Source organism: Amphiprion ocellaris, chromosome 3 (assembly GCF_022539595.1).
Source record: "Amphiprion ocellaris isolate individual 3 ecotype Okinawa chromosome 3, ASM2253959v1, whole genome shotgun sequence".
NCBI classification, from domain to species: domain Eukaryota; kingdom Metazoa; phylum Chordata; class Actinopteri; family Pomacentridae; genus Amphiprion; species Amphiprion ocellaris.
The window spans coordinates 13,430,382-13,442,520 of record NC_072768.1 but is presented as its reverse complement, the minus strand read 5'-3'; the positions used below and the strand labels follow the sequence as shown (position 1 = coordinate 13,442,520).

The window sequence follows — 12,139 nt, the reverse complement described above, 5'->3', positions numbered from 1 at the left end:
TTGTGGCACAGTGGTGCAGTGTCAAGCACTCCACCTCATAGATTAAAGATCCTGGCTTGAAATCTTGGCCTTGGGTCTTTCTGTGTGGAGTTTGAATGTTCTCTCGCCTAGTGTTCCTCACACAGTCCAAAAACATGCTCAGGTGAATTGGTGATTCTAAACTGGCTGTAGGTGTGAATGTAAGTGTGCTTGATTGTTTGTCTCTCTGTGTAGCCCTGTGATAGATTGGTGACCTGTCGAAGGTGAACCCTGCCTTCGCCCTAAGTCAGTTTATACAGGCTCCAGTCCCCTGAAAGCCTACCGAAGATAAAATAGTGTATACATAATGGATGGATAGTATTTGCCATTTTCTGTCCATCTGCTGGCTTCACAGGTGGACAAACCAAAAGTTATATGTAAGCTTCTTGAAGAATGTTGTCCCTCTGTGTAAGTAATATCGTTGCGCTTCATTCCTGCTGTGTGACATTGTTTTGCTATTGTTGTACTGTACATAGTATGTTCATTCACTTTCATACCATATAACCATGCCCTGTTTTAAATAAAATCCTCTTTAGTTTGCTATACCACTAATGGTGCTCACATATGTCAACATACATAGAAAATTATAGTATTCCAATATATAATACTAACATGAGCATTAGTATTGCATAATTGCTACTTTAATTTGGGATATTTTGAGTATATTTTGCTGACGATTCTTATGTACTTTGGCTAAAATAATGTTTTAAATGTAGGACATTTACTCCGACAGATTATTCTAATTAAGGTCTTGCTGCTCCTCTAAAGTCAGAATCTGAATAAATCCTAGTAATCTGAATAATCATCCATTAATATACCACCATCACACAGTCTCTTGGATCTCCAAAGATGGTATCTTCAGTGATGATTCCTATCAAATCCTACAGACATTAGCTTCTGCAGGTTTTTACAGACCAATTGAAAACACTGTGATGGCAGCTTTCCTGTGAGTTTCTGGTTTGACACAAAACAGACACATAAATAACCAAAATAAAACACTGTGAGCCCTCACAATGTTGATCTTAAATTAAATGGAGGTACTGGATTGACTTGAAGATTACCAACGCATTGACATGTAGGATATTTTTTAATTATTATTAATTTAGATAGATAGATAGATAGATAGATAGATAGATAGATAGATAGATAGATAGATAGATAGATAGATAGATCCAGGAAAGTGCCGTTCAGATTAAAATGAATGTGACATGATTAAAATACATTCATGCAGTGTGGCTTAAAATAACTCCATCACTGAGATGAGCCCAGGGCAAGTTTTGAATAAAAAGACATCAACAGTTACAGCAAAGAATAACGTTATTCACTGGAGAAATATTCACAGCTTCTCATACTTGGAACAACTCCACCACTACACACCACACGCTGTTACCGAGTACAAGAGGTGAACGCGCTACTACAATGCAATTTTAAGGTATTTTTATTTCTATCTTACACAGCTTAACTAGTGACACTGCAGGCTTAGATTGTCCATGGAAAGCACAAGATGAAACAACATGTCTTGTTCCACTTTAAACTACCCAAAAGCATACAGTTTTGTTAAAGTTTTGATAAATTGACCAAATGTGATCATATAGCCAAGAATATCTGTGTGCTGAATCAATAATGATAATCTAATGACTTAATAATAATCATATGCTTATATTATACAAATTATGCTATTATAATACTTATAATTTTGATACTTTGCTGTACATTTCCCCCAAAATATCGTATTTATGGAGCCCTATAGCCCTGAATATTTGGTAACATAAAGTACTTTACATCCAAAGTCAAAGTATTAATAGTAAAGTTGTACGTGTACTGATGTATTAACGGTATTTTGTGTCAAATGATACTTGAACTGGTGCTACTTTACTGTGCATACTTCTGGGTAGTTTAATGTGGAGAAATTAATTCTAACCAATAAGATCCTTGTGTGCTTCTGCAGAGTCACTAGAAACTTTCAGACATCACATACTGTAAATGTATTTGAGAGAAAGGCTAATAGAATATCAGTGGAGGAACAGTGGAAAGTCTTTCAGAACAGATATAGTCAAGGAAACTATCACGGCGTGAAGATTGTACTTGAGTAACCTAAATGTAAGTTAATCTTCTCCCCTGAATCCATCAAATGCTTGACAATAGTCGACAGGTTTTCTGATTGACAGCGTGCTTTGTTGGTTGTGATACCGAAGAAAAGCCTGGAAAAGCAGCTGGGGTCAGATGTGCAGCGCTTCTGTCAGCCTGATGAGCTGTGGCAGAAGAGGCGGACAAACAGGGAGACAGGCCGCATGCTGCTTGAGGATAATCCTGTCTGATATGCTGAGGACTAAAAGAGCTGATTCGCAAATTTCTGCATCGCATTCAAACGACCCTGAAATGACACAATGGACTGTAAGCAGGAGACAGACAGACAGAGACCTCGGGTGGTGAATGGATGTGACTGCTGAGGTGAATGTGGTGAATGCAGATGAACCTCTGCATGACCCAGTCAGCATGGGGAACTCATAAACAAATAAATAGTGAAAAACTTACTGTATGTCGTCATTTGTGGTCATATTTCATCAGATACTGAGAGAAAAGCATTAATAATGGAACATAACATTTGTGTTGTGTTGCATCATTGCATGTGTTTCTGGATGATGAGGGCAACCAGAAACTGTAATGATAGGCCTGTCTGCTGTTGCATCCTCGGGGTTACATGAGGACAAGGAAGGTGTTTGATTAAAGGAACATATCTGCACCATCTACTGGTGGAGGAGGAACTTGCACTAGGCACGTTTCATAATACTGATGTACAGTAACGGCATGATAACACACCATACTGGAGTCATACTCCTTATTTAATGCTGCCAACAATCTCAGTGTGTGACACCAGGTGACTCAGTGTTCACTCTAGCTTTGTTGTTTGCCCTAATGTTGACAACAAATTAATAAGTTGCACATATTTAGTAGTCAAATGCAAAAACCTGTACAAAATAAATGATGCATAGCAATACATATTTTTGTCTTACATGCACATTTATCAATATATCCCATAATTATGGCACAGTAGGCATGAAATATTACTTTTTCTCAACCCAAAGTGATTTGCTATATTCATAAAATTATTAAAGTGAATAATGGTGACTCAAAAAATGTTTTGCCATCTTGCGTGAATTTAGAAATTTTACGGTTTTGCAGTTGACGGCCTATAAAAAAACTCACCCCCTTGGAAGTTTCTCCTTTTATTGCTTTTCAGGATTGAGTCATGGTCCGTTCATTTAGGATTTTTTGACACTAATTAAGACTCTGTCATGCAGGAGAAGTCAGGAAATGTCAATTTGTTAAGAAGATAAAACGTTAAATAAATAATTGCATGAGTCGTCACCCCCTTTTAAATAGCTTACCTAATTTAATACATGTACAGTCAGTTGGTGCTAGAAGTTACACAACTAATGAACTGAAGACCATCTGACACCTGCATCTGGAAGGTCCAGTCACTGGTGAGTCAGTACTTCTGGCTACAGTTACACCACAAAGACAAAAGAACCCTCCAATAGAATAGAATAGAATAGAATAGAATAGAATAGAATCACGCTTTATTGATCCTTTACAGGAAATTACTTTGTTACAGCAGCATGTTAAGACACAGAAAACCCACAAACCCAACAGACTACTAACATTACAGTCATCAAGTATGACCATATGCATTGACTTTAACCTTCCCAGGAAGTAAAGTCTGCTTTGGCCTTTCTTGTACACTACCTGCATGTGTCTGGACCAGTCCAGCTTGTCGTCCAGCTGCACTGCCAGGTACCGATACCTGGAGACGACCTCCACCTCCGTGCCAAGAATGGTGACTGGGGCCGGTGTGGACTTCTTCCTGCTGAAGTCAATCACCATTTCAGGTATTCAGTAGAAAGTGGTTGAAGTTGCACCAGTCAATAAAGTTCATGATCATGTCCCTGTACTCCTCCTCACATCTTCCTCTACCACGGAGTCATCAGAAAACTTCTGAAGACAGCAGCTGTCTGAGTAATACCGGAAGTCAGATGTATATAATGTGAAGAGGACCGGACAGTTCCCTGTGCTGCAGAGGATCTTGTTGGACACACAGTTCTGCAGGGGAACATACTATGGTCTGTAGGTCAGATAGTCCATGACCCAGGAGACCAGTGCTGACTCTACCTGCATCATCCTCGTCTTCTCACTGAGCAGTGCCGGCCTGACGGTATTGAAGGCACTAGAAAAGTTAAAAAAAAACATGATCCTCACAGTCGCATCTACAGCGTCCAGATATCCATAGACCCTCTGTAGCATGTAGATGAGGGCATCATCCACGCCACTGCTGGGCTGATAGGCGAACTGCAAGGGGTCTGTGTACGTTCTCACCCTGGGTCTTAGATGAGAAAGCACCAGTGTCTTCATGATGTCAGAAGTGAGGGCTACAGGTCTGTAGTAGCAGCAGTCAGTAGGATGTCTCCTCTTGGGAACAGGGACTATGCAGAATGTTTTCCACAGCATGGGGATCTTCTGCAGATTCAGGCTGAGGTTGAACAAGTATGTGAGGATGTCACACAGCTGAGGGGCTGATACCATCAGGACCAGGCGCTTTGCCCCGTTTCAGCCTATCCAGTTCCTTTTTCACCTGAAATGGCTGATTTGTTGAGGGTAAGATGGTGGATGAGCTCGAGGAAGGAAGAAAGATGGAGTCAGAGAGGGAAGAGTGAGGGGGGATGGGACTGAGCTGGAGGAGGGAACCAGAGCTGGTGGGGGAGGGGGTTGGGGGAAGTTAGAGAGAATGGAGGTAGAGGTTTTGGTTGGAGGAGGATGGGAGGAGATGGTTGAGCTGGAGGATGGGGGAGTGAGCACTACAGGGAGCTGAGAAGATGAGGCAGTGCTGTCAAATCTGTAGAAGGAGGCATTCATGCCATCAGCCAGGTGCTGGTCTCTGTCTGGCAGTGGTCCACCCTTCCACTCAAGGCCAGGGATCTTCCTCATAGCGGACGAGAGGAAGATCATTGACCTTGAGTGGAAGAATAAACATTATGTTCTACAGAATGGATTGGCAAAGCAAGACATTAAAAAGAAAACCAAGCAAAGTGTTTCAGGAGATGATCCCTTAACTCACATACTGACATAATGTCCAAATATGTAGACTTGCTGAAATATATTCATGGCTTTTGGTCATGGTGTACCTTCCCCTCCCCCCTGAGATATTGCATCTGGACACCCCTATGCAGATTTTCTGGGGGCGCCCCTGCAGGGAGGTGGGTGTTGATCACTCTGTTACCACAGCAACGCAGCTGGAGTCGAAAGGAGCCTGCTGTCTACTTAAAGTCGACCAAGTCTACAATAAACGGAGCTCTACGTCTCTTTGGACTCGCCCCACACGTCTCCTCCTGGCTGCGTAAAGACCTGCGTCCTCCAGCTGCCTGCGCTCCGTCTGTGCGCTCAGACGGAATCCTCACATTGAGATGAGCAGCTTGTTGAGCCTATGGCACGTTGGCCAGTGGTCCAGAATATACTGTGCGCCGATTGGCCCAGATACCCTCGAATGATCTGCTCGGAGTTTGGACTGAATGAGACGACGGTGAACATATGAGAGAGAGGTTGAGGATGGCTTTTAGGGATGTTTGCTCTTTGGAATGGATCAGAACGGAACGGGAGCTAATAAAGTGAGCCGGTGTGTGAATGCGACTGAAGCTCGGGGAGAGCAGGAGGGAATACTGGATGCTGTAAGTCAGAAATATTTCATCTCCATGTTTGTGGCCTGTAGGCTGGACAGACAGCCTGCCACCCGTTATCTGCCATTACTGCTCAATTCATTCTCAGGCGGTTTATTATTTTTTTTCATGCTCTGATTGTGGCTCGATCTGTGCTGTTTTCTGATGACTGTTATGATGATCAGCGACAGCCTGTTTCTGCGCATCTATCTACTAAGCAGTCTAAAACGCACCCACATTGCTATTCATATTATTGCCTCATTGATTATGTGATTAAATGCACTTGACATTTAGATTTTGTGTCAGCAGGTTAAACACCGCCCTGCTCCACCATACCCCCAAGGTTGTCGAATTTCATCATCAATTATTAGTGAGGATGTTGCTCTCCTCTCTGTCTTGCACCACTTGTGTTACAATCAGTTGGGTGGTTAAACTAAAAAGAGCAACAGGGTAAAGACCTGCTCCTCTGCCTCCTCTGCACAGACTGTCTGAACACAGGTTCCTTACATCCAGGTGTGAGAACTTTGTGTCTGACTGGCCCTTTAGTGTGCTGGTGGCTCCAGGCCAGACACAGCAGTGAGGATGGGAGGTGGAGGACAGCTGACCGAGCCAGGAGAACCAGTCAGCGGCAGAGATGGAGGAGTTTACACCTGGGAGGAGGTTCAGAGACACTGCAGCAGGAATGACCAGTGGTTGGTCATCGATCGTAAGGTTTACAACATCACTCAGTGGGCCAAAAGGCATCCAGGAGGGTTTCGGGTCATCAGCCACTACGCTGGAGAGGATGCCACGGTAAGTATGTGGCACCTTTTTTAAAAAAAAAAATTTCCTTTAGATTAAAATTAACACATAAACACATTTATACAGAATATAGCTGCTGTTTTGTTTGGTAAATGGATAGAGGACTTGAAATCCTGACCTCAGTTTGAGTTGCTTTAACTTGAGTTTAGCTGTAAATCAACTGATGTAGAAATTTAAGTTTAAATATGAAGTTGACACAATTACTAGCATCTTTATGTAAACTCCACCCATCAAAATCATGTTTGCAACTTAAAAGATTTATTTACATCTATAAATGATTTTTTTTTGGTCTTGCAATCTTGCATTTAAATAAGTGGTGGGGTTTACTCTCTTAAATTACGTTGTAGTGTTATTTCAGTGTTCACTTTTTTCCATTTCATGATAATGGAAAACAGAATGAGCTGATGTTTCCAAAACATCATTAGAACTCACACACCCTATGAGCAAATGTTTAACCTCAATCAAAGACGTAACGCAATGAATTCTAATGTAATTATGTTCGACTAACAAGCTACACCAAGTTAAGGAAATGAGCCTTTCCTCCATAATCGTTTATTTATTATTGAGAGCAAAGAATTGTGTAAAGTTGGCAGTAATTTTAAAAAATGAAATCCCCTTTATGAAAAAAACTTCCATCAGTTTCAGGGTCCAATGGTCAAGTTTTATCTTAAAGAAATTTTCATCATAATTGAGAATATTTCCAAATTGATTGCTTTAAACAAGACTTAATTGTTTGAAATTTCTCATGCATAAAAAGCTGATAGGGGAGTGAACTTGACATCTATAAGTTGTGATTAAAAAATAAGCTATCAAGCCAAATTCATTAATTAGCTTAACTTAAAATGAGTTACTATTAACAAATGCATTAATTTGAGTTTAAATTGTACACGGCTGATGCAACATTATTACATCAACCCAACCCATTAAAATTATGTTTACAACTTAAAAGTTTCTCTGAATCAGTAAATTAGATGTTTTTTCTTTCAACTTTTCATATTGTTATGTTGCAGAAATAGGATCCCAGAATTACTTAGTACAGCAACAAGTAGTTTCTGTGCTTCACGCCTTTGATGGCTGCTCCACCAGAGAGATATTTTGCCTCAAACGTCTTCAAATTTGGTACAAGCGTTCACTTGATGATGTTGAAATGATAAAAGCTTGTTTATCCAAGGTCACGATGGCCTCGCAAAACGTGTTTTTGTCAATAAATCAAGGTTTCATACAAATAACTAAGATAAAATAATGATGTCATGGCATTTTATCTCCAAGGGTCAAAGGTCAACTTCACTGTCACATCAAAATGTTCTGCAAAAACTCTTTTCTGACCATTTTTCAACACTATACACTGTCTACATTGTCTACTGTCATGGGTGCAGCTCCATTATTGGCCAAACATGTGAACACATGCAAGAATTTGACTTTTTTTCCAGGAGGCGTTCACCGCTTTTCATCCTGAGCTGAAGTTTGTGCAGAAGTTTCTGAAGCCTCTACTGATTGGAGAGCTGGCAGCTACAGAATCCAACCAGGACCGAAATAAAAATGTAAGACCCATCTGTAATTCTTTAAATACAGTCCTTCATTTACAAAGCAGCTTCAGTCTCACTCTGACAACATGGAACGATGAATCATGTCCAGAAACACCTGAGGAACAGGAGTAGGTCGGACTATTCACAGATCTGCTTTGTTATTCATGAGTCTTACGGTGTTCAGGAGATTGTGGACACTCATGTTTCATCGGCTGTTAAATAACCCAAACTCCTCTAATGCTTCTAAAAAACATTTTTCTTGATTTTGCAACTTTTACATCAGTGCGTCATATTTTCATCTTTACAGAAGTGTGTCTGTTTCTTCTTCTTTGCTTCCAGGCAGCAATAATACAGGATTTCAACACTTTACGGGCGCAGATGGAGAAGAAGGGTTTGTTTCGAGCGGAGCCTTTGTTCTTCTGCCTCCACCTGGGTCACATCCTGCTGCTGGAGGCTCTCGCGTGGCTCATCATCTGGCTCTGGGGGACGAGCTGGGTTCTGACGTTCTTGTGCTCGGTGATGCTGGCAACTGCTCAGGTGACTCCAACATCATCGTCTCTCGGTCTAATTACTATCAACCTGATTTAAGGCAAATTCTGCAGGAAACTAATCTCACAGTACTTGTTTCTTTTCTTCTTCTCTAGTCGCAGGCTGGATGGCTGCAGCATGACTTTGGTCATCTGTCTGTCTTCAAGAAGTCCAGCTGGAACCACATCCTGCAGAAGTTTATCATCGGTCATTTAAAGGTAGCCTTCCTCGACTCTACATGACTTTTCTGTGAAATTTGCACAGGTATTAAAAGATTGCGTTCTCAGGGAGCTTCTGCTAACTGGTGGAATCACAGACATTTCCAGCATCACGCTAAACCCAACATCTTCAGTAAAGACCCTGACGTCAACATGCTGCACGTCTTCGTACTCGGAGCCACTCAGCCAGTGGAGGCAAGTAGCACAGATGATTCTACTTAATTTAAAAGTTTGTACAATCCAGTTGCTCATCCCACAACTTGTTACTCTCTGTTGCAGTACGGCATAAAAAAGATCAAATACATGCCCTATCATCGCCAACACCAGTACTTCTTTCTTGGTATGTTTCTTTAGGGTTATTTATAAAGAATAAAAACTGAAACTTTTTAGGAATAATTCTTTTTCTCTTTCAGTGGGACCGCCGCTGCTCATTCCAGTTTACTTCCATATTCAGATAATGCACACTATGATTTCCCGCCGCGACTGGGTGGTAAGATTCCATCCTCTGTATAATATAATGTAGTTTATATGAAGATTCTCTAATTTATACGTCAGGAGGAATTTAATTTGAGGCAAATATATCCAGTAACATTTAGGATTAAATAAGAATGCACCATAAGTAGAATAAGAGATAAGTGTCAGTGAGCTGTGATTTTTCTTAACAATGAAATTTCTCCAGCTTCTTCCCACAGTCCAAAAACATGCTCAGGTTAATTGATAATTCTAAATTGTCCGTAGGTGTGAATATGACTGTGATCGTTTGTTTCAATATGTAGCCCTGTGAAAGACTGGCGACCTGTCCAGGGTGTCCCCTGCCTTAATGAGGATTAAGTGGTGTGTAGATAATGCATGGCTGGATGGATATGAACCTTTTTGTCTTGTTTAGGATCTGGCCTGGTCCATGTCGTACTACCTTCGCTACTTCTCCTGTTACGTTCCCCTGTATGGTCTGTTTGGCTCATTGGTGCTCATCAGCTTCGTTAGGTAAATGATCTGAAAGAGAATTAACTCAAAGACATTTAATAGGACTTGTTAGGAAGTAATTTCATTTTTATTCACCTTGATCACACGGTGCTACACCCTCCTCGGTGAATAACTTTGTACTGTTACAGGTTCTTGGAGAGTCACTGGTTTGTGTGGGTGACTCAGATGAATCACCTGCCGATGGACATCGACCACGAGAAGCGCCAGGACTGGCTGACCATGCAGGTACCTGGTTTGTTGTAAAACTCTGACTGCTGTAAAATCCACATTCACCTGCAGGTGCTGCTGATGGGCAGATATGTGCAACAGTTTATCACATGTGACCATCAGGGAGGCGTCTCATTGGTCCCTATCACATATATAGGGTGGATCAGGTTCTTCTGTTTACTTTACTGTGTTCTATGATAACCATGCAGTACTGTATTAAATCACCGCTACCCTCCAAATGATAAGCAGTAATGGCTAAAAGATGGATGTTTTAACTCATTTGCACTCTTTTGTCTCATTCTTTCCTTCAGTTGCAGGCCACCTGTAACATTGAACAGTCCGTCTTCAATGACTGGTTCAGTGGACATCTCAACTTTCAGATCGAACACCAGTAAGTCAAAAAATGACTGAAAGTTTGTTAAAAAAAAAACAAAAAAAAAACACAAGCACACTAGTCCTGCAGTGCCATGCCAGCATGTCACAGATTATTGAAATTAAATTGTAAATTATGTTCTATGCAGGCAACCAACATTAAGGCTCAGATGTTTTTAGTACTCCTGAATCAGTGTCATGTTTGTTATGAAGCCACGCCAGAAATTGTATCCTTACAGAGGATGTACTGAGCCTTGATAGAGGAAAATATAATACAAATACAACAAAATCATGACACCAATAAATATTAGCAAAAGTATAAATAATCTCTTGTGAAAAAACAACAACTTGATAAAATAGTTTTTCAGAACGCTTAAGGAGAAACTAAACAAATGTATAAGGATATTAAGAAGTTACTTTTTGTGCCTCTAGTGAATCTACAAAACACGGTGTAATTAATCTGAAGAAATTTGCTGGATATCTAGCGCTTGTAAACTTGAGAAAAGATGACAGATGATATTTTGTAGTTTAGAAAAATCTAATTATGAGAGCTGCAGTGATTTAGAGTTTATTCTGTGAATTTACTGCAAAATGTGAGATTAATTTTTTTTTTTGTTGGTGTATCGCATTATTAACCTTCAGTCAGCTATATACTGGTTCACGCTTAGAAAAAATGTGTTGCACTTCATATTTGTTGCATTTCTTGGTCAATATTATTGTGAAGGAGCAATAAAAATAAAAATATGACAGATGCCTGAGTATGAACCTGCTGGTGCCGTCTGTTAAACTGTAACCAAGAGTATAAATGCTGAGACATGTTGGCTGCTGTTTTGTCTGATAAACACATCCTGTTTTGTTTTCCTCCTAAGTTTGTTTCCTACGATGCCGCGCCACAACTACCACCTGGTGGCTCCGCTGGTCCGTGATCTCTGTGACAAACATGGAGTTCCTTACCAGATGAAAACGATGTGGCAGGGCCTCACTGATGTGGTTGGGTAAGTGGAATAATAACAGTATTATTACACATTTGTAACTTATTGTCAGTCTGACAAGGCTGCAGGAGTGAATGTGTGGATTCAATAAACACAGAAGGTTGTGCCTATTTGTATAAGTTACTTTTCTTTTACAGAATATAAATTCTTGTCAGGCTCTCAAGTTTGTCTTACAGAATCGGTGATGAAATGTTTACCTCATATACAGGCTAATAATTAGCTGATGATTTGTTTGTTTTCCTCACTTTCATTTTCAGGTCACTGAAAAACTCTGGGGACCTCTGGCTTGATGCATATCTGCATAAATGACAAACTGCATTGTCTTCACTGTACTTCAAAGGAGGGATGTTTCTCTCCTCTTTTGCATCAAAAACTGATTGTATCTGTTTGATTTTAAAATCCAGTCGATAGTGTGGGAATGATATTTTCTTATTGTTGGTATTATAGTTAAGTCTTGATTTCATTTTCAGATTTTTAGTGCTCACAGGGTTTTTCTAAACTCCCTGAGAGCCTCTTGATGAACAGTTGTGAGGTGTCATGAATACAATTGTGATAACTGATTGTTGAGTTTTTTTCTATCTTGTGATACAGTTTACACAATAAAACATGACAGTTTGGCTGACAAATATCAAACCCCAATGTAACCGAGGGTTAAAACATTTCTTTAACTATTTTCTGTCAAGCTTCTTCTTTGACTGCAACTCTCGTTCTGCTCTTTCGATATATAATAAAGAAACTGTGTTGAGCATTTCTGCAAATCTGGTGTCATTAATCCAGTGACAAAC

The 12,139-nt window shown here is 40.3% G+C and overlaps 1 protein-coding gene across 3 annotated transcripts; it reads left to right on the top strand.

Moving 5' to 3' along the window:
* The first annotated feature begins 5,385 nt into the window (after positions 1 to 5,385).
* Positions 5,386 to 12,102, top strand: fads2 (fatty acid desaturase 2). 3 transcript variants are annotated; one of them, XM_023290680.3, is made up of 13 exons: positions 5,386 to 5,738; positions 6,273 to 6,518; positions 7,958 to 8,068; positions 8,393 to 8,590; positions 8,698 to 8,799; positions 8,869 to 8,994; positions 9,079 to 9,139; positions 9,213 to 9,289; positions 9,686 to 9,783; positions 9,912 to 10,008; positions 10,302 to 10,381; positions 11,232 to 11,357; positions 11,612 to 12,102. In XM_023290680.3, the coding sequence occupies exons 1-13, from the start codon at positions 5,649 to 5,651 to the stop codon at positions 11,661 to 11,663; spliced, it is 1,464 nt and encodes a 487-aa protein (XP_023146448.2). In that variant the 5' UTR covers positions 5,386 to 5,648; the 3' UTR covers positions 11,664 to 12,102. The 3 variants fall into 3 exon arrangements, with proteins under 3 accessions (XP_023146448.2, XP_023146450.2, XP_023146449.2); XM_023290682.3 differs by having other exon boundaries at positions 5,388 to 5,738; positions 6,240 to 6,518; XM_023290681.3 differs by having other exon boundaries at positions 5,390 to 5,738; positions 6,210 to 6,518.
* Positions 12,103 to 12,139: the final 37 nt, after the last annotated feature.

Coding starts and splice junctions, on each gene's coding strand:
- fads2 (XM_023290680.3), top strand. CDS start 5,649: ATGGATCAGAACGGAACGGGAGCTAATAAAGTGAGCCGGTGTGTGAAT. Junction 8,800..8,868: donor TTATCATCGGTCATTTAAAG/GTAGCCTTCCTC, acceptor TTGCGTTCTCAG/GGAGCTTCTGCTAACTGGTG. Junction 10,009..10,301: donor AGGACTGGCTGACCATGCAG/GTACCTGGTTTG, acceptor TCTTTCCTTCAG/TTGCAGGCCACCTGTAACAT.